The sequence below is a fragment of the Mauremys reevesii genome, linkage group 19, assembly GCF_016161935.1.
Source record: "Mauremys reevesii isolate NIE-2019 linkage group 19, ASM1616193v1, whole genome shotgun sequence".
Taxonomy (NCBI): domain Eukaryota; kingdom Metazoa; phylum Chordata; order Testudines; family Geoemydidae; genus Mauremys; species Mauremys reevesii.
In genome coordinates, this window is record NC_052641.1 from 16,119,544 (window position 1) to 16,144,394 (window position 24,851).

The following is a 24,851-nucleotide window of genomic DNA, read 5'->3' on the forward strand; positions in this document are numbered from 1 at the left end:
TAGGCTCTGTAATAATGACCCAGGGGCACCCTTTCCTCCCCCCACAAAGCTAATCAGTTGGCTACCATCAAACTAATCAATTAGCTGGAGACAGTCATTAAAATGGATTAGGACTGAGCCAGAGATCAACATTTCACAAGTCACAAGGTTTACAGTTTAAATGCAGACCAACAATAGCCAATTTACCCAACATGAACAGCAACTCAGCTGTCTTTCCTATTGAGCAATTAACTCAAGTGAGATTCATTTTCCCCATAATGCAATTCCAGCACCTAGATTTGTAACAAATTTTTACATGTTCAGCAGATTCCTGGTCAGTCATTCCCCAATATTGCTCTCTAAGCTCTTTGGGGGAAATAATGCAAAAGAAACTTGCCTTTCATTCATATGCAAATATATATATATATATTTTCTATTTTGAATATGTTTTAATCTGTTTGTGGTCAGATATCAATTAAAAGGAAAGGCTATGACACTGTTTTACATGCATGTCAGTGAATCAATCAATACAAATAAAATAGCGCAAATTCTCCCCAGTAAATAGCCCATTGGATTGTACACAGAGCTCAAAAATGCTCTACATAATAACCCTTTGAACTAGTCACTGTGTGTTAACTTTCTTATAATTTCCTTGGAATAAATAATATTATCTCTAAAGAGGATTCGACAAAAAAAACAACTATTGCAGAATAGACCATATTCTCTTATTAGTCATATTCTGCTCTCTAGATATCAGATTTACTTTCAGTACAACTTATTCTGCTCATCAGTGTTCTCTCTCTTATCTCCTATTCCCCCTCTGTCCTGTCCACCAATGGAAAGGCTCCGTTGAGAAAAAAATTGCAGAGATTTTTGGAAAACAATTTTTATCCCCCATTTACAAAATGGTTACTGCTCTAATGGACACCTAACATAAAAAGTTATATCATAGAATTCAATGTCAGAGCTCCAATATGAGTAGGACCTGGTAGCAACACCACAGTGGGGGCCCAGATGAGTCCCCATAATAAACCTCCATTTTGCCATGGACATGTAAATGTAAATTCATTCAAAGCGGAAACTTGGCAGATGGTTGCTTTTTAAAGACAACTATTGGAACTGGTTTGGATTTTTCTGTGCTGGTGTCACAAAGATTTCTTTGGTTTCTGTACAATTTGGGATCAGCGTGAAAATTTGCACTTTCTTGGCTGCAGGGCACCACATAAGTACCAATACATTTTCATCTTAGCAAGGCAGCTCTCAAGGATGATTGTAAACAAGCAGCCCCCATCTCTCTCTCTCTCAAGTAATAGGTTGTACCCTTTTCTCAACAAGAGGGCTGCTACAGGCCCATTCTTTCCTTCTCTCACTCTGAGGATGAGTGAGAACCCTGAAGACCTCATAATTTCCCCTGCTTTACAACTCCTCTCCTCAATAGTGGACGTAACTCCCTTTTAAGCCAGTGACCCTCTCTCCTTAACAGTCTGGTGTGAATGCTCTAGCACAGGAGTGGGCAAACTTTTTGGCCTGAGGGGTTCCGAAACTGTATGGAGGGCTGCGTAGGGAAGGCTGTGCCTCCCCAAACATCCTGGCCCCCCGCTCCCTATCCGCCCCCTCCCACTTTCTGCCCCCTGATGCCCCCCTCAGAACTGCCAACCGATCCAACCTAACTGCCCATGTGGGACCCCACCCCCTATACAACACCCCCCTGTTCCCTGTCCCAACTGCCTCAACCCCTATCCACAACCCCGCCCCCTGACAGGCCCACTGGGACTCCCACACCTATCCAACCGCTCCCTGCTCCCTGTCCCATGATTGCCCCCGGGAACTCTTGCCCCGATCCAACCCCTCTGCTCCCCGCCCCCTTACCACGCCGCTCAGAGCACCAGGATTGGCAGCCGCACAGCCCGGCCGGAGCCAGCTATGCTGCTGCACTGCCCGGCAGGAGCTCGCAGCCCTGTCGCCCAGAGTGCTGGCGGCTCGGCGAGCTGAGGCTGCAAGGGTGGGGGCACACCAGGGGAGGGGCCGGTGGCTAGCCTCCCCGCCAGGAGCTCAAGAGCCAGGCAGGACAGCCCCACGGGCCACGCAGTTTGCCCACCTCTAATCTAGCACATCTTCCCAAAATGCAGACACCCTGCCTCCACTGCAAAATCCAGCCCAGAGAATGAAAATCCAAGTCTTCCACATGGTGATGAAGAGTACTAGGATACAATTACCTTGTCTCATTTTTAGACACCACTCAACCCCACTGTATAAATCCTACTGTACCTCACTAGGAATAAACCAAACAAGTTAGCAAAGGTGGTATGGTACACTGAATTGGTCTCTCAACAGCAACTGCGGGGTTTGCAAGTTACCACAAATAATCCCAGTTGTTCTTAATAACCTGGGACTGAATTCTACACCTGAAACCTGGAAATCTCAGCAATACTAGAGCTAAATTCTTCTGTCTGCTCAACCAGGTCAGAATGAGAGCGGAAGCAATACTTTGGTAGCCAACTGGCTATTGCCTTTCTTTCAGGAGGCAATCTCGGTTCTTATAAGGCTTGAAATAGCTAGCTTAGGTTTGAGGAAGGGTGGGCTGAAAGTCAGCAGCTGTTTGAATACATCTGTTTGATTCACTCGGTTGAGGTCACCAGAGATTGAGGACATCTTTGGACAGGCTTCAAGGATCTGCTTGCATTTTAATGGAACACACCCTGAAGTCAGGCAGTGATTTGGAAGTTGTAAGCGTAACTATAGGGTGTGCGTGTGTGGGGAGGGAATGTCAGGCCATAAACTGCATTCCATAACGACTCATTTCAATGCTCATGGAAGAAATATTCATCAAGATCTCAAAAGGAAAGTTGTGTGTGTCTCTAGTCAACTACACTACATACAAAGGACCATCTATATGGTTATTCTGGAAAGGAACTCTGAAGAGTACCTCAGGAAACGGTAAAATTCTTTGGAGGAAAAACAGCCCCATGCACTGAGAGCAACATTGCCAGAGCAGCAGATTTCAGTATAGTTACAGTACAGACTATTCAACAGGCAGGGAATTGGCAAGACTGTAACCAAGACAGTACCATTCAGCTGCTTACTTTGTTCACTGGCTTCTCTGGGGTTTTCACTGTCAGGTCAGCCTGTTTTCCTTTCTTTGATGGCGTTCGCTTTATTTTTGGTGAATGAAACTTGTCCATCAACTTCATGGTGAAAGAGGAGAGATGGGAGCGCTGAGAATCTGGAAAGAAGCATAGGCAGATACATTATTAGGCTGGAGTAGATTTTTTTGGGGAACAGGCAAGTTGTGCTACAAAATTATCTAGAAGAGCAGACTGTGAATACAAAACAGCACTGATATAGAGTGATGTGAATTCTAACTATATTTCCAAGTGTAATAACCACCACCATTCTCTGTTTCGCCCCAGATACAGCTATTCTAAAATTCAGAGAAAAAGACAATGAGGTTGCTTTTCCTGTACTACATCAGGATCAGAGTAATAATGATAGCTACTTCTTATACAGCGCATTTTTACCAATAGATCTTAAAGTGCTTTACAAAGAATGGCAATATCATTACCCCAATTTTACAGATGGGGAAACTGTGCTGAGGCACAGGAAATGACTTGCCAATGTCACCCACAGGCCCGTGGCAATGCTGGGAACAGAAGCAAGGTCTCTTGAGTTCCAGTCCATTTGTCTATCCCCTAGGACACATGGCCTTTGAATGGTTTTGTATGAATAGTTTGCCCAAAAACCTGGATCTTCATATCTCCAAAGGGTTTCAGTTCAAACAGTGGCCTACATGTCAGGGTGGACCATCAGAACACAAGGAGCAGATTGCTTCCAGACATGTACACCCTAAAGCAGTTTAATTAGAGGACTGAGTAAAGTAGTTTCCTCATGGGAGGACACATTTTTCATTGTGGAAATCAACTCTTTTTCAGGTTTGCGAGCGTCTGAAAAATGGAAGGCTCAAAGATCTATGATGCTGTCACACAGATTTTCTGATGAGATTTTTTTTTTTTAAACTGTTTAGCTGTGCTGCTAAATAGAACAGAGTTTATAAGCTGCCTTCCTGGCAGTGAGCAACTTGGATTGTATTTTGAGGAAACAGAATTTTAATAGGAAAGGTACGAATTGCTCTTGTAGTGAGCCAGACAACTCTGACAGCAAACAGTAAACTTGCCTTCACGTACATTATCTGCAAAGGTAAACACTTACCCTTGAACGTTCCCTTGCCCTTTTGGCTTATCTGGGAATTGACTGCATTGGTCGTAATGAACAACAGCGACATCTCCCATGTGTGTAGTGCTGCACCTTCTCGTTAGCGTACACTCTACAAATAGAGTAGGCTGCTGAGTCAAATCTAGCATTCAGCAGCTAAATACCACATAGCTGCATTAGTACTGTTTCTGCATTCACAAAGCACTAACCACAACTCAGGGGAAAGAACCTGGGCTTACCGCCTCCCTTTAAAGAGAAATAAGCATTACTAACTATCATCAGGAAGGCCGATTTTAGTCTCTTCTGTTCCCACCTTCACCAGAGCAAAAACTCCAACTAATGAAGTCATGTGTCACAATTTTACAAGCACTCTGTTAGCTGATGCTCAGTGGTCACTGGTTACCATCTATTCTAGTAACTGGATCTCTAGTAGCTGCCCTCCTGTCAATACTTAAGTCTGAACACAAATGTGCCACTTCACACAACATTCTAGGGACACTATAAGGCCAAAAATACACTCTCTGTAGAGATAAGCTTTTACAGAACCTGAGACCAAGAGAAATATTTCAAACAAATTTATCTTAAAAACCTCAGTAGAAACTGGGTCGCCTCCAACATATAGACACACACTCTCTGTACTGTGTGCAACCTAAACATTACAGTGTGCTTGCTACTGCAGGAGAAACTGAAATTGACTAGACAAAGTAGGGGAGAAAAGCAAGAAACTGACCAGTCTATGCTCCTTGTTCAAGTTCATAAAGTTGAAAAATATAAAGCAGCATATATGGTGAAAAGTAAAATTTAGCATCAGAACATTGCAGGAACTTTTTTAAACTTAAGGCTCTTCTTATTTTTCAAATTTAGGTACTTAGTACAGTCATCCAAACCCAGATTGAGCAGTTTAAATAAAAGTGGACTAATTATCAAAGTTGCTGAGTCCACTCAGCTCTCATTAATTTCAGTGGGTGATCAGCACCTCTGACAACAAGTCACTTATTTAGGTGCCTAATCTTAACTAATTAAATTTGAAAATTTGGACCTAAGTTATTAGGATTTTAAAGTGTCCACTGTGCCTTTGAATGGTCCATAAAAACATCTTTCAACTTTCCATCCTCATTTTCATATACCAATTAACTCAATCAATAAATGCAAAGAAATGCATGTTGGAAAACATAATCCCAACTATACATATAAAATGATGGGGTCTAAATGATCTGTTACCACTAAAGAAAGAGATCTTGGAGTCATTGTGGATAGTTCTCTGAAAACATCTACTCAATGTGCAGTGGCAGTCACAGAAATGAACAGAATGTTGGGGATCATTAAGAAAGGGATAGATAATAAGACAGAAAATATCATATTGCCTCTATATAAATCCATGGTACGCCCACACGTTGAATACTGCATGTAGATGTGGTCGTCCCATCTCAAAAAAGATATATTGGAATTGGAAAAGGTTCCGAAAAGGGCAACAAAAATGATCGGGATATGGAATGGCTTCCATATGAGGAGAGATTAATAAAATTGGGACTTTTTAGCTTGGAAAAGAGATGACTGAGGGAGAGTATGATTGAGGTTTATAAAATCATGACTGGTGTGGAGAAAGTAAATAAGGAAGTGTTATTTACTCCTTCTTACAACACAAGAACCAGGGGTCACCAAATGAAATTAATAGGCAGCAGATTTAAAACAAATAAGGGAAGTATTTCTTCACACAACACACAGTCAACCTGTGGAACTCCTTGCCAGAGAATGTTGTGAAGGCCAAGCCTATAACAGGGTTCAAAAAAAGAACTAGATAAATTCATGGAGGATAAGTCCATCCATGGCTATTAGCCAGGATGGGCAGGGATGGTGTCCCTAGCCTCTGTTTTCCAGAAGTTGGGAATGAGAGACAGGGAATGGATCACTTGATGATTACCTGTTCTGTTCATTACCTCTGGGGCACCTGGCACTGGCCACTGTCAGAAGACAGAATACTGGGCTAGATGGACCTTTGGTCTGATCAAGTATGGTCGTTCTTATGTAACAGTGGAAGGAAGGAAGGAAAGAAAGAAAGAAACCTACTAGATAAAGTGGTGTGAGCTAAAGAAATCCAATCAATCGATTAGACAGCAGATTCAACTTTCCCAGGAAGGTTTAGTCAGTCAGTCACTCATAACTTTAGAAAGCAAGGAGGTCAGAGTTAAGATCTTTTAGAAACTAAAAATAACTATCTATTCTTCCCATAGGAGAGGGGTGTTTAAACTAAACGTAAATTTTGAAAAGCTGATTTTGACAGGTCAAATTACATCTCTCCCCCTTCTAGTAACATGGGTTTTTTTTTTTGTGGGGGAGTAAGACCATTCAAGCTATAACTATAATATACAGCTTTACAATACAGGCAGAATATTCAGCTATCCATATTCATAACATGGGAGGCACCACCTGTTATATTCCTTCATCCATACCAATCACTCAAGTAAATCAGCAAATGAAAAGGAAAATCCCATTTCCCCAGCCCTCAACCAATAAAAGACACCATATGAGAACCTCATAACCCAAGTATGGTTCAATGCAACAAGCAGGTGTACCCCAGGAGTGACACCAGTGAAGTCAGAGATCAGTTTGATCGAATGTAGACAAAGGCTAATGTAACATAAAATTATGCCTTTTAAGGATTTTATAGAGGCCAGAAAAGTTGGAAAACAGGTTTTCAGTATTTCTGGTGGTTCCATCCACCAGTACATTTCTGCACATGAGACAGTGCATGGAACAATCTATTCATTACTCAGCCCAGTGATGTCAAACAGGCTAGATGTGGCTGGGTTACATACATGTCATTAACAGAAAGGGCTGGACGTTTTCTTGTTATAGCTTCTAAGTTAAGGCTCATGGTATCTTAAAGACACCTATAAACATTTAACTATTTAAAGACTTGGCGCCTGTGGGAAAATATTTTGTTAATACAGTTAGTTGCATAAAAACTGCATATTTTTAAAAATAATTCATTTGCTTTTGCTGCAGTATTTTATGCCATCACAACTGGTTGCTGTGGAAACAATTAGGATGTTACCAACAGGTCAGAACTTCAGACTGGAAGCTGGCATTGGAATAAGAGGAACTCCTCTTTAAAACAAAGACACATGACAACTGGATGTGGTCCTATGTGGGGAGAGGGGAATGTTTTGAAGAGAGAGAAAAATTCTTAAGTGTATGGTAGGTTGGCAGAACTGTTCTCCAATTAGGTGTTTTTCAAAGTGTACCCCGTGCCACCAGCTGCTGTTTAATTTCTGTTTTTTAAATCCACCGAGGAACACATAATGATCCCTGGCTGTTGCAGGCAAACCCAGACATACATCAATTGACCTGAAATATCGCTCAGAGCAGCTGGCATCCTGACTTAGCAACAATTTACGTCATTGCTTTACATCCACGGGGGTCTCCAAACTCTTAAACACTCCCAGCCCCACCCCCGAGTCCTCAAGGTCACTGTGGTCAGCACTTCCCGAACGCTTTTGTTCTTTACTTTTGCAAAGACACCAGTGGTATCTAATTTGCACAGCATGTCAGGGTTTTACACACATTCACATGTGGCAGGAGAAGGCATGGATCAAAGTCCTTTAAATATTCAGGCAAACACTGCAATTAGAATAATTAATCTAAAGGGAAAAGAATGGTAGTGGCAATAGAATGCATCCCTGACTCCTCCACCATTGAGAGGCAAGGATCCTATTTAAACCAGTATCAGAGGGGTAGTCATGTTTGTCGCTTTTTACAGATCCAGACTAAGAGTCCTGTGGCACCTTACAGACTAACAGACATATTGCTCCAATACGTCTGCTAATCTATAAGATGCCAAAGGACTCTTTGGCTCTATTTAAATGACCTAAATCAGCGGTTTTGTTAGCTTAAGGCAGATGATATTCCGCATCTACAGGCCCTTAAGATGCCCTACTTTGAAGATCGTAAACAATGCAACTTTTATTTCCTACCTGGTCTTTTTGTCTACAATGAGAATGTTTCCTAATTCTCCTGGTCACAAGATTTTGCTGCATTTATGTTTAAGTGAATGGCTCACCTACCAACCCCCAATACTCTCTTACATTCAACAAAATTTTACTTACCACTTACAATATCACTTTTTATGTTCAAAGCACTTTATAAACAGATCTAATTTATCTTCAAATACTTATTTTATCCTCATTTCATAGATGGGAAACTTGGGCATGAGATGGTAAAGTGACTTGCCCAATCAAACCATGGAGGGGAGTCAGTGTTGGAGCTGCAATTAGGATGCAGAACTTCTTGATTTCCAATTCTATGCTAAAACACTTGGATTATACCTCTCACCACACTCTCATAAATCCAATTGAGGTTATTCATACACTGAACAGCGATAAATGTTTTCTGTCTCTCAGGTGCTGTCACTGTTCAAATAGACATATTGGTCAAGTATTATTTGTACAATCTACATTTTCTCAATGAGTTGCATATGTGTGGACTGTCAAAAGAGAAATTATGCTTAAGTAGCAACAAGTAGGAATGCACTGGCTCAGAAGGATGTAAGTTAACAAGGCTTTTACAAATACAGGCAAAAACACCAAAAGAAAAAAGCACAGCTGTGTAGGACTTACTAGATCTGTTATCATGGAACTGATCTGCTTTGAAAAATCCTTTTACTTTTACTCACTTCAGTACTAAAATGTCTAACGTCCTATGGCTCTCTAGCAAATAGCTGAAAGAGGAGAGCAGCTATTATGTGGTTTGAAAATGTACATGGGAGAACAGGAAATGATCATGGCAGTGAGTAGATGAAAGACTGTCCTCCTGCATTTTGTTCGCCTAGCTACAATATTAAACTACTTAATACATAAGTACGTGAGCTCTGGTGCCACGTCTTTGAACTATTTGCTGAAGTGCCATTGGATTTGCTAGATGCTTCATCCATTTAAAATGATTCTAGGATATTACACTGACCCCTATTAAGCACCTGCAGGCAGCACTGAATGAGAATACCAGCACTGAACTTTTGAACCTCCTCTTCCCCTTTTGATGCATAGGAGTGGGGTATTCTGTACTTCTTGATATGGCGCATTCAAATGGCTTCAAAGCTAATGGGAAAAAGTCAGGGTAAGAAAGCTTGATGGAACTATTACAACTGGAGGGGAAAAATACAATCAAGTCAGAGGAACTGTTGGCTTTCCATCCTCTCCCATTTCATCTGTCTGGTGAGTTTGCTGCTGCTCAGGTCTTAAACAAAGGAAAAATAAACCTTCAGAATTATTTTGCTGTGGATTCATATGTCTCGACTTCTAACTGGCAGTTTTAAAACATCAATCCTTTCATTGCTAATTCCATCCTCCTATTAAAGAGAAACCTTGCTCTGTTGTGTTTGAACATGCTCCAGCTGTTGAGTCATGGCCTTGCCGCAGCTTTAAAGCCAGTCTCCCCCACGTCGGCACGTGTCTGGGTTCTGACCACACACAAAATCTTAGAAAGCTCATGCGATATGAGTGTGCTCTAAGTGTCTTTGGAGCCATGTGCAAATGGAACATCTCACAAATCCCCACCCTTTAAATGTTCATCTGATGCCATAACACAAGGCTGCTAGGTAGAAAGGCTGGTCTGTCTAGGTGACGGTCTTGTTGTATGGGCTGAGAAAAGCAACACCGTCAGTTTGAACAAACTTGTGTTGCTTGCCAGTCTGCTGACAGAATGTTACATCTCATGAGGAAAGAAAGGCTGATTTTAGGGGGGAGGGATAGCTCAGTGGTTTGAGCATTGGCCTGCTAAACCCAGGGTTGTGAGTTCAATCCTTGAGGAGGCCACTTAGGGATCTGGGGCAAAAATTGGTCCTGCTAGTGAAGGCAGGGGGCTGGACTCGATGACCTTTCAAGGTCCCTTCCAGTTCTAGGAGATTGGTATATCTCCAATTATTCTATTCTATTCTAAACTACAGAGGATTCAGAGGTGCAGGGAAAGAGAGATAAATCAGTCTAAGTGCTGAATGTAGCTGTGACCAAACTAGACTCTACTTAAGGGGAGATTACTAGTCAAAGCCCTAGTTCTGTAACATCACTAGAATGGAAAGATGATGACATTCCACTTGGGCTCAAATGAATGGTAGAAATTAGGGCTGTCAAGTGATTTAAAAAAATAATCACGCTGTTAAACAATAATAGAATACCATTTATTTAAATATTTTTGGACATTTTCTAGTTTCAAATATATTGATTTCAATTACAACACAGAATACCAAGTGTACAGTGCTCAATTTATTTTTGATTACAAATACTTACACTGTAAAAAAACAAAAGAAATAGTATTTTTCAATTCACCTAACACAAGTACTGTAGTGCAATCTCTTTATCATGAAAGTGGAGCTTACAAATGTAGAATTATGTACAAAAAAAACCCCTGCACTCAAAAACAAAACAATGTACAACTTTAGCGCCTACAAGTCCAATCAGTCCTACTTCTTGTTCAGCCAGTCGCTCAGACAAACATTTGTAGAAGATAATGCTGCCTTCTTCTTGTTTACAATGTCACCTGAAAGTGAGAACAGGAGTTTGCATGGCACTGTTGTAGCTAGTGTCACAAGATATTTACATGCCAGATGCACTAAAGAGTAACATGTCTCTTCATGCTTCAACCACCATTCCAGGGAAATGCGTCCATGCTGATCATGGGTTCTGCTTGATAACCATCCAAAGCAGTGTAGATTTTCTTTTTTTGTGGTTTGGATTCTGTAGTTTCCACATTAGAGTGTTGCTCTTTTAAAACTTCTGAAAGCATGATCCATACTTCATCCCGCTCAGATTTTGGAAGGCACTTCAGATTCTTAAATCTGGGGTCGAGTGCTGTAGCTATCTTCAGAATTTTCACATTGGTATCTTCTTTACATTTTGTCAAATTTGCTGTGAAAGTGTTCTTAAAATAAACAACATGTGCTGGGTCATCATCCGAGACTGCTATAACATGAAATATACGGCAGTATGTGGGTAAAACAGTAGGAGACATACAATTCTCCCCCAAGAAGTTCAGTCACAAATTTAATTAACACATTTTTTTTTTAAAACAAGCGTCATCAGCATGGAAGCATGTCCTCTGGAACAATGGCCGAAGCATGAAGAGGCATATGAATCTTGAGCACATTTGGCATGTAAATATCTTGCGACACTAGCTACAACAGTGCCATGCAAACGCCTGTTCTCACTTTCAGATGACATTGTAATTAAGAAGTGGGCAGCATTATCTACCGTAAATGTAAACAAACTTATTTCTCTTAGCAATTGGCTGAACAAGAAGTAGGACTGAGTGAACTTGAAGGCTCTACAGTTTTACATTGTTTTGTGTTTGAATGCGGGGGGGGGGTTGTACATAATTCTACATTTGTAAGTTCAACTTTCATGATAAAGAGACTGCACTACAGTACTTGTAATAGGTGAACTGAAAAATACTATTTCTTTTGTTTATCATTTTTACAGTGCAAATATTTGTAATAAAAAATACAAAGGGAGCTCTCTACATTTTGTATTCTGTGTTGCAACTGAAATAGATATATTTGAAAATGTAGAAATACATCCAAAATATTTAGTAAATTTCAGTTGGTATTCTATCGTTTAACAGTGCACTTAATCATGACTAATTTTTTTAATTGTGATTAATTTTTTTGGAGTTAATCACAAGTTAACTGTGATTAATCGACAGTCCTAGGTAGAAATAAAGCCAAACATTTAAGGTGCTGGTGAATTCCACCAACTTAACCCAGCTGCGTGTGACTTACCCTAAAGTCAAAGTGAAAGTTCTATCACTCTACAGATCAGTCACTACAGACCTTCCAGTCTCCATTCTATCCTTCACTCACACACAGTATGAGTAAGGCGCTGTTCGGAGTCTGATTTGTGAGAGCATTTCAGAGAACAGTTACAGATATCTCAAAAACAGGTGTGGGATTTTTTTTTTTTTTAAAGGCACTGGTTACTGTGGCATAGATCAATCATCAAGACAACTAAGTTGGACTAGCAGGGACTTGCAATTAAAATGTTCAGCTTATTTAGCATCTGAATCATATCATGCAAACAGATAATATGGTTGGTTTTAAAAAAAAGAAACACAACACCCACCCCCAAGTTTTAGAATAGACAAAGCCTTTAAAAAAGGTTAAAGTTTAGTCTTCAATTTCAGATTCAAAGCAGTCCTTAAAACTCAGAACTTTATAAAGAATGAAGATGTCCTTACAATCTTATTCCACTCAGGCCTTTTCTGGGAGGACATACTTAAAAGCCACCAGATAAAACCAGACAGCCTCTCTCCCTGTGTCGTAACGAAGCTGTTGCACACATTTCTAACTGTTTCTGCCATTTATGCCAGGGGTCCTTCAAACACAGACGGGACTTTTGTCAAGAATTATGCAATGATGCCCATTAAAATGGCATTTTTCTCCCTGGGCACAGCTCAATCATTTGCAAAAGGCAAAGGCAAGTAGCATGGCTTCAAGTAAACTCTGACTCATAGGGACTTTGTGGGTATGTTTATACTGCAAAACACTGCACACTGAGTCTCAGAGCCTGGGTCAATTGACTTGGGCTCATGGGGCTTGCAGTGAGGGACTAAAATAGCCATGTAGATGTTCCCACTTGGTCTGGAGCACAAGCTCTGAAACCCACCCTCTGAGACTCACTGCTCTGAAACCCACTCTCTGAGACTCACCAGGCTCTGAGACTCACTGCCATGGAGGATTTTGTTTGTTTGTTTTTGCAGTGTAGACATACCCTAAGAGTTCTGAAGCAAAAAAATAATTAGGCAGACACTTCAAAATGCCTGTCCAGTTGGCACTGCAATGCACTGTCATATGAGAGACAATGGTGGTTGGGAGCCCTCTCTGGATTAGACTTTCCTAGAAGAGTAAAGCCACTTGACCCTCTCTTCTCTAGATTCACCTCTGCTGTCACCACTACAAGGTATCAGCCAATTTATGATGGCTAGACTCAGAGGCAGGTAAAGAGATTTGGAACTTTACCCATCTATAATAAGGAAAAAATTGTGAATTTATGGGAGTATCAACATTATCTATATTTGATTATCATTGTCCACAACCCTTAATGAGTTACTTATCGTTTTAGATTATAAACTCTTTGCCAGGGGGAACTGTGTCCATATATATTAGTAAAGTATATAGTGTAATGGGAGGGGCTCTGAAATAAGGCCTCTTTGGTCCTTGACCAGAAGACTATATATTTTCACAGGCTTGATGATAGAGAGGAAGAACTGTAGATCTGCAGGATGTGCATGACTTGCAAGGCAGAAAAAAAAAAACAGTTGAAGATGATGAACATAAACATGGACCGAACTAACATCTGTTCTCTATTCTTTCAATAGGGCCATTCACCACTTCATTCTGATATTGTGGGGGAGACTGTTTTTACAGTTATGGTTCATGTCCTCCATCCCTGTCAGTCTCCCAGGGATGTTCAGGAATGTAATAATTATTATCATGTCATGCCTGTATGGTGCCTTACATTTTCAAAGGCCATCAGACGGGATGTCGATTGCTGCGGAACTAGGACTAGGACGTACATTTTTAACCTGAGAACATTTCACCACTCTCTCACTGACTCATCACAGCAGCCTGGTCTCATAGCAGCTATAACCTAGTCTCTCCTTCCCCTGGTGTTTGCCGCCAGGTCGAGGGACTGAGGCAGAGTACTCTTAAATGAAAGGGGGCCCAGCAGATTTGAAAAAAGCAGGGAGGGTCCTACATTAACCAGGAAGTTTGCCCACCCTAACCTTTGTACCTTAGGTGGAGCTGTTTGTAAGCTGCCATAAGTCAGTCTCCAGGGAAATTCTGTGTTAGGAGAGCTGCCAAGGCTCAGAGGAAAAGGTGGAGGAGAAGCTGATTTAGAATTCAAACAACACTGATGGAGTGTTAAAGGAACTTTTCCTTGAACATCACGTCACCTTCTAAGCAGCCAGCATTTCGAAGCAGAAAGACCAATTGCCCTTTTTCTTTCTTGGCAATGTTACAGCGAGTGGCCATAAACTAGTGAGCATTAATGATGTACAGTGACAGCACACAAACTTCTATGGAAAAGGGAGGCTCCGTTCCTCAGCTGGCCAGGGAGTGTTCAGTGACTCACAGGCTTCATTATTTTTTATGCCGCCCTCTAGGGCCTCCAGAGGAAGTGAAACATTTTTATTGGTCAGGGAACACATTTTGATTTTGATTTTTTTTTTCTAAGCAACCATGAATGAGACATCTCCAGCTGCATGCACCTCCTGGGGAAAAGAGCTCACAGGTCATGCAAGGGGACTGGCGAGGCAGACAGAGCAACCCATCAGCTCAGCCACATGTCGACTGCAGTGAAAGACACTGGATCACAATCAACAACATTCATTTTACAGCACAACCCTTCTTCCATTCATATTTCTACTTCCCTCACTCAGTAGCAACTCAGCAGGTTGGTAGGAGGAGATGATCCAAACCAAGTAGCAGGTTAAGAGTCTGATTGACTCTCTCATGTTTACTGAAAGTCATCTTTTAGCCTGAAGGATCGCAACAGAGACCACTTTACCCACCTCTGAAATGCAGACACATGGGGTGGGACATCATAGCAACACTACACAACAGGTTAAGTCAGGAAATGAAGAAGAAAGCTATATCCATCTGAAAACGCAGAGGTAATTCAGATAGGCAGAACGTAACTACTCAAGTTTGAATTTATCTAGCACACCAGGACTACTTCTCTTTCAGAAAAGTTACATGGGCTTTTTATTGATAAGAAGTGGTTAGGACATTAGCTTTACACTTCTTCAGAAAAACAGCACCTCCGGCAGATTGGTTTGATACTGACTCATAAGGAAAGATGTCATCTATTGAATCAGTAGCAAATCTTTCTGCAATATCTGATCATTCCCTGGCCACTTCCCAGACACTTACTGAATCTGCACAACCCCCCCAACCCTGTGAGTACAAATGGGATCACAACATTGGTTATGTGGTCTGTAACACCCCCGTGTCAGCAACACTGAAATACAACACAAATGTGAGTCAAGTGCCCCACAATACCACCACCATTGCTGTTGTTCAAGCTGTCCTTAGTCAAGAGATAAAAACTTCTAGTGCTGCCTATTAACTAAGCACGACAGCCAATTTTACACTTAGAAAATCCAACATTAATGCAGAGATAATGCCAAATTGTGTATTAAGAAGGTGGTTTCAAACATAACAATGGCTGAGGAGCCCACTGCTTTGCTGTGTGCAAACAGGGCTTAAAATCGACCTGTTAACACTCCCCCTTGCACTCCGGAAGCTTTAAGAGAATATTTTCAAAATGACATGACAATTCAAACATTTAAAAATAAAGCTGGGCAGGCTCAGATTTGCACGTACGCTATCAGAGTCGCACTTGTCCAAAAGGGGAAGGTTGTGAGCCACAGCTAAAACATCTCATTCAGATTAATGCCGGGACCAAAGAAAGGGCCACACCACAGCGCTCGAGTTAAAATTTCTCTTCCCCCTTTCTTCTCATACATATTTGTAGCCTTTACATCTTTGTTAGATTTTGGTTTCAGCCAGGTGGCTGTCTGGATGTAAGCGCAGAGCCGAGAGATTATATAACCTGATGTTGCTGGAGCTGTTTATCTGTCTCCAAGGTTATGGAATGATGTCATTGGTGTTTCTCTAGACCAGCAAGCAGAGCTGCATTATTTCAGATGCTTTGGGAATAGCATAATTGCTAACAACCTGCCCAGAGGTTCAGCAGCTCAGATGCAAGGTAGCAAAGGTGAATCCTTCAGCTCACAGATGCCCTGAAGCATCAAATGTATACAATTCAACTCAGCCTGGTGGGTAACCTCAAATCTCATTCACTAGGCGATAGGAACATGGAGAGTTGAAGCATATTTTAGTTAGGTATATGGCACCAACATGATATTTTTAATATTAAAGGGACACAAGAAAAGTCCTTCTAATAATGCCCATGTGCAAATTAAATGTCTATTTTCAAGACAGAGTGGTGATGGTTTAGCCCAGTGGTTCTCAACCTTTCCAGACTACTGTACCCCTTTCAGGAATCAGATTTGTCTTGCGTATCCCCAAAGTTTTACCTCACTTAAAAACTACTTGCTTACAAAATCAGACATAAAAATACAAAAAAGCGTCACAGCACACTGTTACTGACAAATTGCTTACTTTCTCATTTTGTCTGTATGAAATTTTAGTTTGTACTGACTTCGCTACTGCTTTTTGCATAGCCTGTTGTAAATCTAGGAAAATATCTAGATGAGCTGATGTACCCCCTGGAAGACCTCAGTCTACCCACAGGGGTACACATACCCCTGGTTGAGAACCACTGGTTTAGGCCTTGTCTAGACTGGCATTTAAAGGTCAGACCATTGCCCTTCTGCTAATTCTCCAACTGATATTACCTTGTCACTTGATACATACAAGTAACCAAAGATATATCAGGAAAATTAACTCCTCTTTTGCTGTTCTCATGGTTCATGGATCTAGCCACCATAGATTCTGGACAAGTAAGAACAAAAGAGAAGCATCTTTTTTTATAATGGGACATGATGAGTCTGTTCAGTAGGAGAGACAAGTATAGTTCATCTTTGGTGTTGTGCTACCCAGGTATATCCTTTAGAAAAGTCAAACAACCAAACCCCTTATGTTCTTGAGGAAAAGAACTATGCACCAAGAAACTCCAGGGAATATGACTGGGTGAGAGGATGGGGAACCTGTGGAAAATCTCATCCATGATTAAATCTTACAGCTACTTTCATTATTAAAAAAAGAAAAAAGAGCGAGTTCTGATTATAAGCCCTACATTGACAGGTGTGGGGCTCTGTAACTTTTCAAAGTGGTAGTGGTGACTGAGTGATAAACGTAAAGCGTATTATAGCTCCAAGCGACCTCTCTCTCAAAAACCTGTAGGTGCCTATAATAGTTAAAACGTCAGATCAGCTCCTCACTTTGTCCTGCCCCTGCCAAGCGAGGCAAGTGAGTCTAAGGATGCTTCCGAAGAGGCATGGGACTAGGGAAGTTTCTTTTTTTATTGCCTTTCATAGGTAATTGGGTTCTTAATGAAAATGCTTCCCATTAAGGGGTCCTCCAAAGTCTCCACACTTGAGTGGGCTCAATTTGATCATTTAATCCTGCGGACTCTGTATGCAAAATCTTCTCTTATGAACCATTAGTGGATGCTTCAAGCAAGCACTAATGAGGCTGATATGAGATTAAGGAAATGCTCTCTTCATAGAATCATAGAATATTAGGGTTGAAAGGGACCTCAGGAGGTCATCTAGTCCAACCCCCTGCTCAAAGCAGGACCAATCCCCAGATTTTTACCCCAGTTCCCCAAATGGCTCCCTCAAGGATTGAACTCACAACCCTGGGTTTAGCAGGCCAGTGCTCAAACCACTGAGCTATCCCTCCCTCCTTAGGATATGTCTACACTGCAAAGTTGTCGATAAAACTTTTGTCTTTCACGGGTACTTTAAAAAGCACCCCTCCTGCGAAAGACAAAAGTTTTGCCCACACAAGTGTCAGTGTGAACAAAGCTTTGCCAGCAGGAGCACTCTTCTGCCGACAAAGCTAACGCTGCTCGCGGGGCTGGAAGTATTTTGTCGACAAAAGTGCCAACAAAGAGCGTTTACACACACTGACTTTTAACGACACCAGCCTTGTTGCTGAAAGCTGCATGGTGTAGACAAGCCCTTATTTGAAAAGTCACCTAGTCTGTAGGTACCTTTTCTCTCTCCAATTCCTGCAGGGCTCCAAGTTCCTATTATTGTACCAGAGTTTTCCCACAGCAAGCAGTTTGTGCAAATGGATGTAGGGTATTTTAAACTGATGCCTTTCTAGGACAGGTGCAGGCTCTGAAACAGCCACGTGGTTAATTGTCAGGCTTGTGAGGTGTGAATGTGTATTAAGTGTGAATGAGGTCTTCCTGACAATTGGGCATTCAAAATTTTAGTTGAAAATAATCTATTTGGCTGCAGCACCTTTCAACCTTCCTATCCTCTCAGAAACCAACAATATGAAAGTGTGAAATGTAGATAATGGTTTGACTCAGCTGAGACTGTATCCTGAAAGTGTCTGCTGTGCTTTAAACTGGAGTTAGCCTGTATGATAAACAGGAGGGGAAAACACAGTTCCCTTTGTTAAAAAGTGTGAAATAAAGAAATTAGTGTAATAAATCTGTAGAGAAGGCAGAAAGGAAGGGGGACTTCCCCCAAAATAAATAAATGTTTAAAATATCATCTGAGCTCTGATGTGAAATCTCCTTGCGATGGTGAGCATAACATAGTGGAAATGTTCTCCTGTGGTGAGTAGCTGATTTGCTGAGATTTCACCATCAATGGCTGAAGTGTTCGGTTCCAGTCAAACCCTCTCTTTACCAGATGGCTGTTTCTGCTAAAACTGCATTTTTTCCACCGTGAATGACTCTTTACATAGGAACATAGATGAGGCGAAGGTCTGAGAACCACCGATTCTGCCCCCTCTCATCTTGCAGGGATTCTGCCACGGCTACTATCTTGGACAGAGTATTTTTCAGCTGATATGTGATTAGATAGTTACCCTAAAGCTGTGGCTTTTAAATTTCACTAGGCTACCACCCACTTCTAACAAAGCTTATTTCAGGACCTCCCTGACTTATGCCATTGCACAATATTCCAAAAATCACTTCTGCCCCTTGCTGCACAGAATGTAGTAAAATTTCAGCTGCATGTTAATTAGTTTCAATTATCACAATTTTTTTATTACAATATTGAAATGGAAAATTTGTGACTCACTGACTAGAGTCACTATGAAGACTCTCACCTTACACACAAGCATAGATGAAATTTATCATTTACCAATATGAGGTGGCCACTTGTGAGGGGTTAACCTGAATTATCAAACGCAGAGAATATTAAAATCACTCTCTATTTTTTAACTGGGAGATGCAGAATTTTACCCGTGTAAGAGTGAAGTTGAGGATACGTTTCTAAACAAACATACTCATGGTTTTTGAGCATTTGTACGTTGGAAGAGCAAAAAGTTAATTACATTAAGCTCTGAACAATCACCAGTTTTAATCTGACATAAATGGAATTGCTCTCTGGATGTGATGGAGGATAACGTGACCTCCCCTGACCTTTAACCCGCCATGTGCTGTGGTATCCTGCTAGCCACATGCTTGAAACCTTATCTCCTTGGCCTCCCATTAAATTCTATTTGTTGTTTTCTAAATGGAACTTCTTAGCTCCCAAAGGAAGCACTACCCAATGCACCACTAGCTAAAATTAGTATTGATCCACCCTTCAAGGTCTGGACCACAGAAATGCAACTCAATTGTGTTTTGCATTTTTTAGGCATAAATAGCATAGACAATGCAGTGACAGTTACTATACTGCTTGCTGCTTTAGCAAAATCAAGTTTAAAGAAAAGTACAGCACGGAAGGATTTCTTAATTTATTTATAGCTGTGTTAAGGGCCCTTTGCCATAGCGTCTGGGTACAGTGTTTAACACACTTTCTCAATGGGCAGATGGCATACTTTGCAGCTACCCTCACTACCAAAAGGACACCCAGGCTGCAGCACTGATTCAGGCAAATGTCTGACTAAACAAACACATCTTCTGCCGTGCTCTGAAGACTGCCAAACTCTGGCTCTTGAATAAGAATCAAGGATCTGACAGCAAGAATGCTTATTTTTAAAAGGTGGCAAGTGGCTGCTTCTCATAACCATTTATTAAATCTTTAACTGAAATTCAAGGGGCTGCTTCTCTAGTAGCCACCCTGAAGTCTTCACAGGTTTGGCTCTTGACTCTTGTATGATCAATATTTATGTACCCAGATTTTCCATGTATTTCTGCTGAGATCAGTCTGTCTCCATAATGCTATGTTCCTTTGTTTCTGCAAAGTTCCAGGATACATAATTCTATATCATATTCCTAGAGATCTTTCTGAGAAAATTGTTGAATTGGGCTGGAAACGGGAAAAATTGCATGTGATTATCTGGGGCTTCTTTCATTTTCTTTCATTTACTCACACACTTGCAACTCAACCATAGCCAGAGGTACCCATAGCAATTCCAGTTCAGTGGTGAGGAGATATGATAAAATAGAAACTTGTCACAAATAATGGACTACTGCTGCTAGTTAAATCTCAACCCGTAATTCTCTGTGCAGTGGCATGAAGATACATAACTTAGACTCCATGAAATGCACTATAATAGCCATAAAGTTAATATTGTTTCTACAGTAAACCTGATATATGACTCCTGCCATGATGGCCTAGGGCAGGCACTGCCAATCCTACAGCTAACAAAGATGCAGGCTAGTATTGCCTCTCTACTCTAGTCTGGTCTGTTCTATTAACATCTCTGCTTCCCATTGCTGGAGGCATTGATGCTTCAAATTGTGCTGATACAGGAATAGGATTTCCTAGTGTTCACAGGCAGGCAATAAAACTGTGGGGTTGGTTGCAGATACCATCAGATGTTGGAGGGCACAGAATTGTGGAAACTGCCTTCAGCTTTTTACTTTGCTTAGGCAAAGGTTAATAATGGTGTTAAAGACCGTTTCTAGACTGATTATATCAGAAATATCACACCTACTCTATTACAGTATCATTTTACACTTGTGCTGGTGTCTGTGTAAACAGAAATGTATAGCTGGTCCAGTGGGCAAGCAGTTTGGCAGTACTTAAAGCCAGCTTTCAGAGTGGTTTGCATAACCCTCCCACAATACTTTGCTTAAGTGAATGTCATTAAAGAAGTTGGTATTCAGACTGTACTGCCACTTGAGGGGATGATGCAGGTCTGGTTACTGACTCTTATTTTTTTTCCCCTTCTATAAATGTGAGCCTGCAGTTTGATGCATTAGAATTGCACAGACAAGTGGAGGATTTAATCCCGTAGATAGAATACCAGTTCTTCAGCATCTCAGCCCAGAGGATACACTACTAGTCAGAACAATGTGGATCCTTTTCAGGTCAGCTTATCTTTTAACAAAATGCTTGGAAACAGTTTTACCTTTTGATGCAACAGCCTTTAAGATGGAGTAGTCAAGTACTTTTTGTCAAGGTCCAAATTTCTTGGTCTATGTATAGTCAAGGACCAGACTCCAGAGAAAATAATATAAAAAATAACAATGCAATGATAATAATAAGTAGTAAAAAGATTTCGGGATCCATTCAAAAGCATCTGGCAGTCCAAATTTGGTCCGCAGTCTGACTATTGACTCCCCCCGCTTAAGAGTTAAAATCAGGCTCTCCTCTGGACTTCATCCCTTATTCTGCAAGCACTCACCGTGAGACTCAAAAGCACAAGGAGATGGAGTGGGGGATGGAACACCACACGTTGGGGGAAATGTTTTCCAAGCTTTAGACTGATTTGGGGGAAAGCTATGAAGTGTAGTTTTATCAAAAATACTTCCAGACCCAGGAGAGAAGAGAGGTTTGGTTTTGCTATTCAAACTAAACATGTAAAAAGGCTGTAATTAGAGAAATAAAGATGACTTGAATTACTACTGCCTTTTCCAAAGCAACTGGTAAGTGTACTGGGTTGTCACGTTACACAGATGCAACTTTTAGATACGTATGGATGAGAAGTATATATTCAAAGAACTGACTTAGGAACCAGATGATGGAAAATGGACCAAAAAATGGTTTTGGAAACATTTCAGAGTTGACGATGGACCTATCTATGAATGGTGCTGTCTCAATTCTTGTATTTGGCACATAAACTTCATGGTAACTGGAATATTCAAGATGTACATATTGATCACAACACTTTAAAACCATGTAGCATTGTTACAGAATGTTGGACACACACAGCTGCCAATCAAACGAGCAGCAACCATATAGTCACCTATTTTAATGAAACAGTCAGAAAATAATAACCATGTTACAAGCTGCCAGCTACGCTGACACCAACGAACCAGCCAATCAGCCTCATCACCTGTAGCACATTGCTTGAGCAGCAATTTGGATGCTGAAAGAATCTCAAATCATAAAACCACATTCTCAGATTATGAAGTAACAACCAGAGTAAGAAAGACTCAGATTGGAATGTCCACAAGTTCTCTTTGGTACAAAAGTAATCCATTAATTTTCTATCACCATTCAATCTACAAGGCCCATTTCATAGCATTACAAGCCAAGAGAAGATTTTAATGATTATATGAACAATTTAGTTACAAATATTTTTTTGGACAGGGAGAAAACAAAAACATCAGTTTTATTAAGACGCCCATGAGTTCCTTCTGGGCCTACAGATCCCTTCTAGGGATCATAGTTCCTCTGCTGCCTTTTCCAAATGTTCTGGATAAACCCCGTAAAAGGATTTCTCTTCCTTTTGCATCATAAAAACATGTCCATTATTCACATGAAAATGACAAGCAGCCCAAGGACATTATAGCACTTTCACACATTGAACCACCCATATCCTGAAAAGCTTGTCTAGTTCCATTAGCTGTAAACATGTTAATATCTGTGGTTCCTACCATTTGCAGGACTAAACGCGTTCATCTGAATGCACTAAAATGCTGGCAGCTACAGTAGCTCTTGTTGAATTTTAAACAAATAACTATTTTAAAAATAACTTCAAGTGCTTCAAGACTTAATTCAGTGGGTGATCATCAAGCAGAATTTTAATCAACTACAGACACACTATGTACACACCAATAAATATAGTTAAAGTTACGCATTCTTCTCTCTAGATATATTGTACCATTAGTTTACACAGTAGTTGACATAATTTGCTACATGAATTTCACACTCGTAAGTAGCTGAATCTCCAAGTGATTTATTTACGTTTTGCTCTTACATTTAATTGGTGCCTTTTATCTGGAAAGATCCAATATGCTCTTCTACTATATACATGCTGCACCTCTGGGATGCAAGATAGCAACCAAGTGAAAATCATAATGGTGGGGGGGTGATTATGGTTAAGGTATCAGGGCAAACCTCCAGCTCTTACAAAATATGCTAGGGGATTTTTAATGTCCACATACAAGACAAGACTTCAGATTCAGTTTTAAGACTTTTAGCTAAAATACACACAACATAGTAAGATGTATAGTGTCAGGGAGGGGGGGGAGAGACTGAATCTATGACTCCATTGAGTACTGGTGTTTCTAACTGAAGCTTAGCCCTGTAAGCCATCACCGATTACTTGAAAATAGCTACTCTGTGTTTGCAAATGGGCCACTGTTCGTATCACTTTAATGTCAGTTTCATCATTCTACCATCGCAGACATAAGTATGTGGCCATGTTACACAAACAGAACATCAGTTAGGGCCTGATCGAAAGACCTGCCAAAAAAATAAGAAATTCATTGTAGGTCATCTGGATGTGTATTTCATCTGAATGGATCAATTAATATTCAGTTGTTTGGATTTTTTCAACTAAAATTTAGCATTTTTGAAAAAAACCTTATTTTTAAAAATCTAACCAAGATGTGACATTTGAATTTTTACATCTGTGTAGATTTGCATGACACTTTTCATGCTGAATGGTATTAGGCCAGTGAGAGTGGCTTTGCAGCCCCCTATTTAAATGGCAGACCTATGGTCTGACATTCTGAATTGATACAGGACCTGAAAACCACAGTGATTATTATTGAAAATGTAACATGCAAAATGCCTTAGACACAAGTTTTTATAGCCAGCCATCTTCCTACAGATACAGGCTTTAGGAAAAAAAAATAGCTGACCTCTTGCTTGCATGATCTTTTCAATAAGGTCAAATCAGGTTACTCCAGGGAGGGAGGTTCAACCTCTTCAATCCATATACCTGTTTCTCATGCTGCTTTCCTAATTAGCAGCAAGTGGACAACAGCTGTCCATAGCTCAGAGGCCAGAAAGTTATCAGCAGAAAGAGAAGCATGGTAAGGAGAGAGCCATATAGGACATGCTCGTCAAACGCAATGGGTGAACAATACATGCAACAGATTGGCCACCATGTTGAAATGCATGCTGAGACATACCCTTTAAAGTGATACCAAGAGGATACTCTTCATATAGGCCTTATTCTGTGGACTTCTACATATGACTAATTTGCAACTCCATTGTTTTAGTATTCCCATAATTGGAAAAGTTAAGGAAGCAAGAATAGAAGGAAACAGGAAAGCCATCCCAACATCTTGGTGGATCCTGGTGGGGTCAATTAGCACACTCAATAATGGAAAAAAATAGTAATTAACTCTTCATCTTCAACAGTATTTCTGCAATTTCGTGTGCATAGGTTATAATACAGAGAAAACGTTTCATATAAACCCAAAAACGAAGAGAAAAACCCAGCCGGAGGTTCCAAGTGGCCCTGTGACAACTGATGGCCAAATCCTCAGCTGGTGTAAATAAGAGTAATGCCATTAAAATAATTATTTATCATTGGTATTACCATATTACCAAAGCCTTTGCAGGGGTCAGAAGTGTGAAGGGGACTGGAGAAGGTCCCTCAACATTCTGGAAACAGTTTACTGTTAAAAATGCCACTGGATACTCTTCCTGATTTTCCAAATCACTTTGTTCTTGCGTAAAGTCACTCCTTGGAAGGAACCATTTCCAGACCAAATCTTTACCGCTGTTTCATGCACACTAGTTTGTTACTGTAGGGTTGTTCATAAATGCAGGGCTTTTGCCGTTGATTTTTTTCAATTAGACTAAATAGCAATGAAGCGTGTGTTTGA

At 40.7% G+C, this 24,851-nt stretch overlaps 1 protein-coding gene across 4 annotated transcripts in view; it reads right to left on the reverse strand.

Moving 5' to 3' along the window:
* The window catches only part of RAPGEF1 (Rap guanine nucleotide exchange factor 1), a 159,541-nt gene that overhangs the window by 71,313 nt on the left and 63,377 nt on the right, over window positions 1-24,851 (reverse strand). For 2 of the 4 annotated variants that reach the window (XM_039506981.1, XM_039506980.1), the window contains exon 4: window positions 3,063-3,202. In XM_039506981.1, the coding sequence (XP_039362915.1) occupies window positions 3,063-3,202 (140 nt within the window). Of the gene's footprint in view, window positions 1-3,047; window positions 3,203-4,185; window positions 4,298-24,851 lie in introns of those variants that run through there. The other 2 variants (XM_039506978.1, XM_039506979.1) reach the window with 2 other exon arrangements.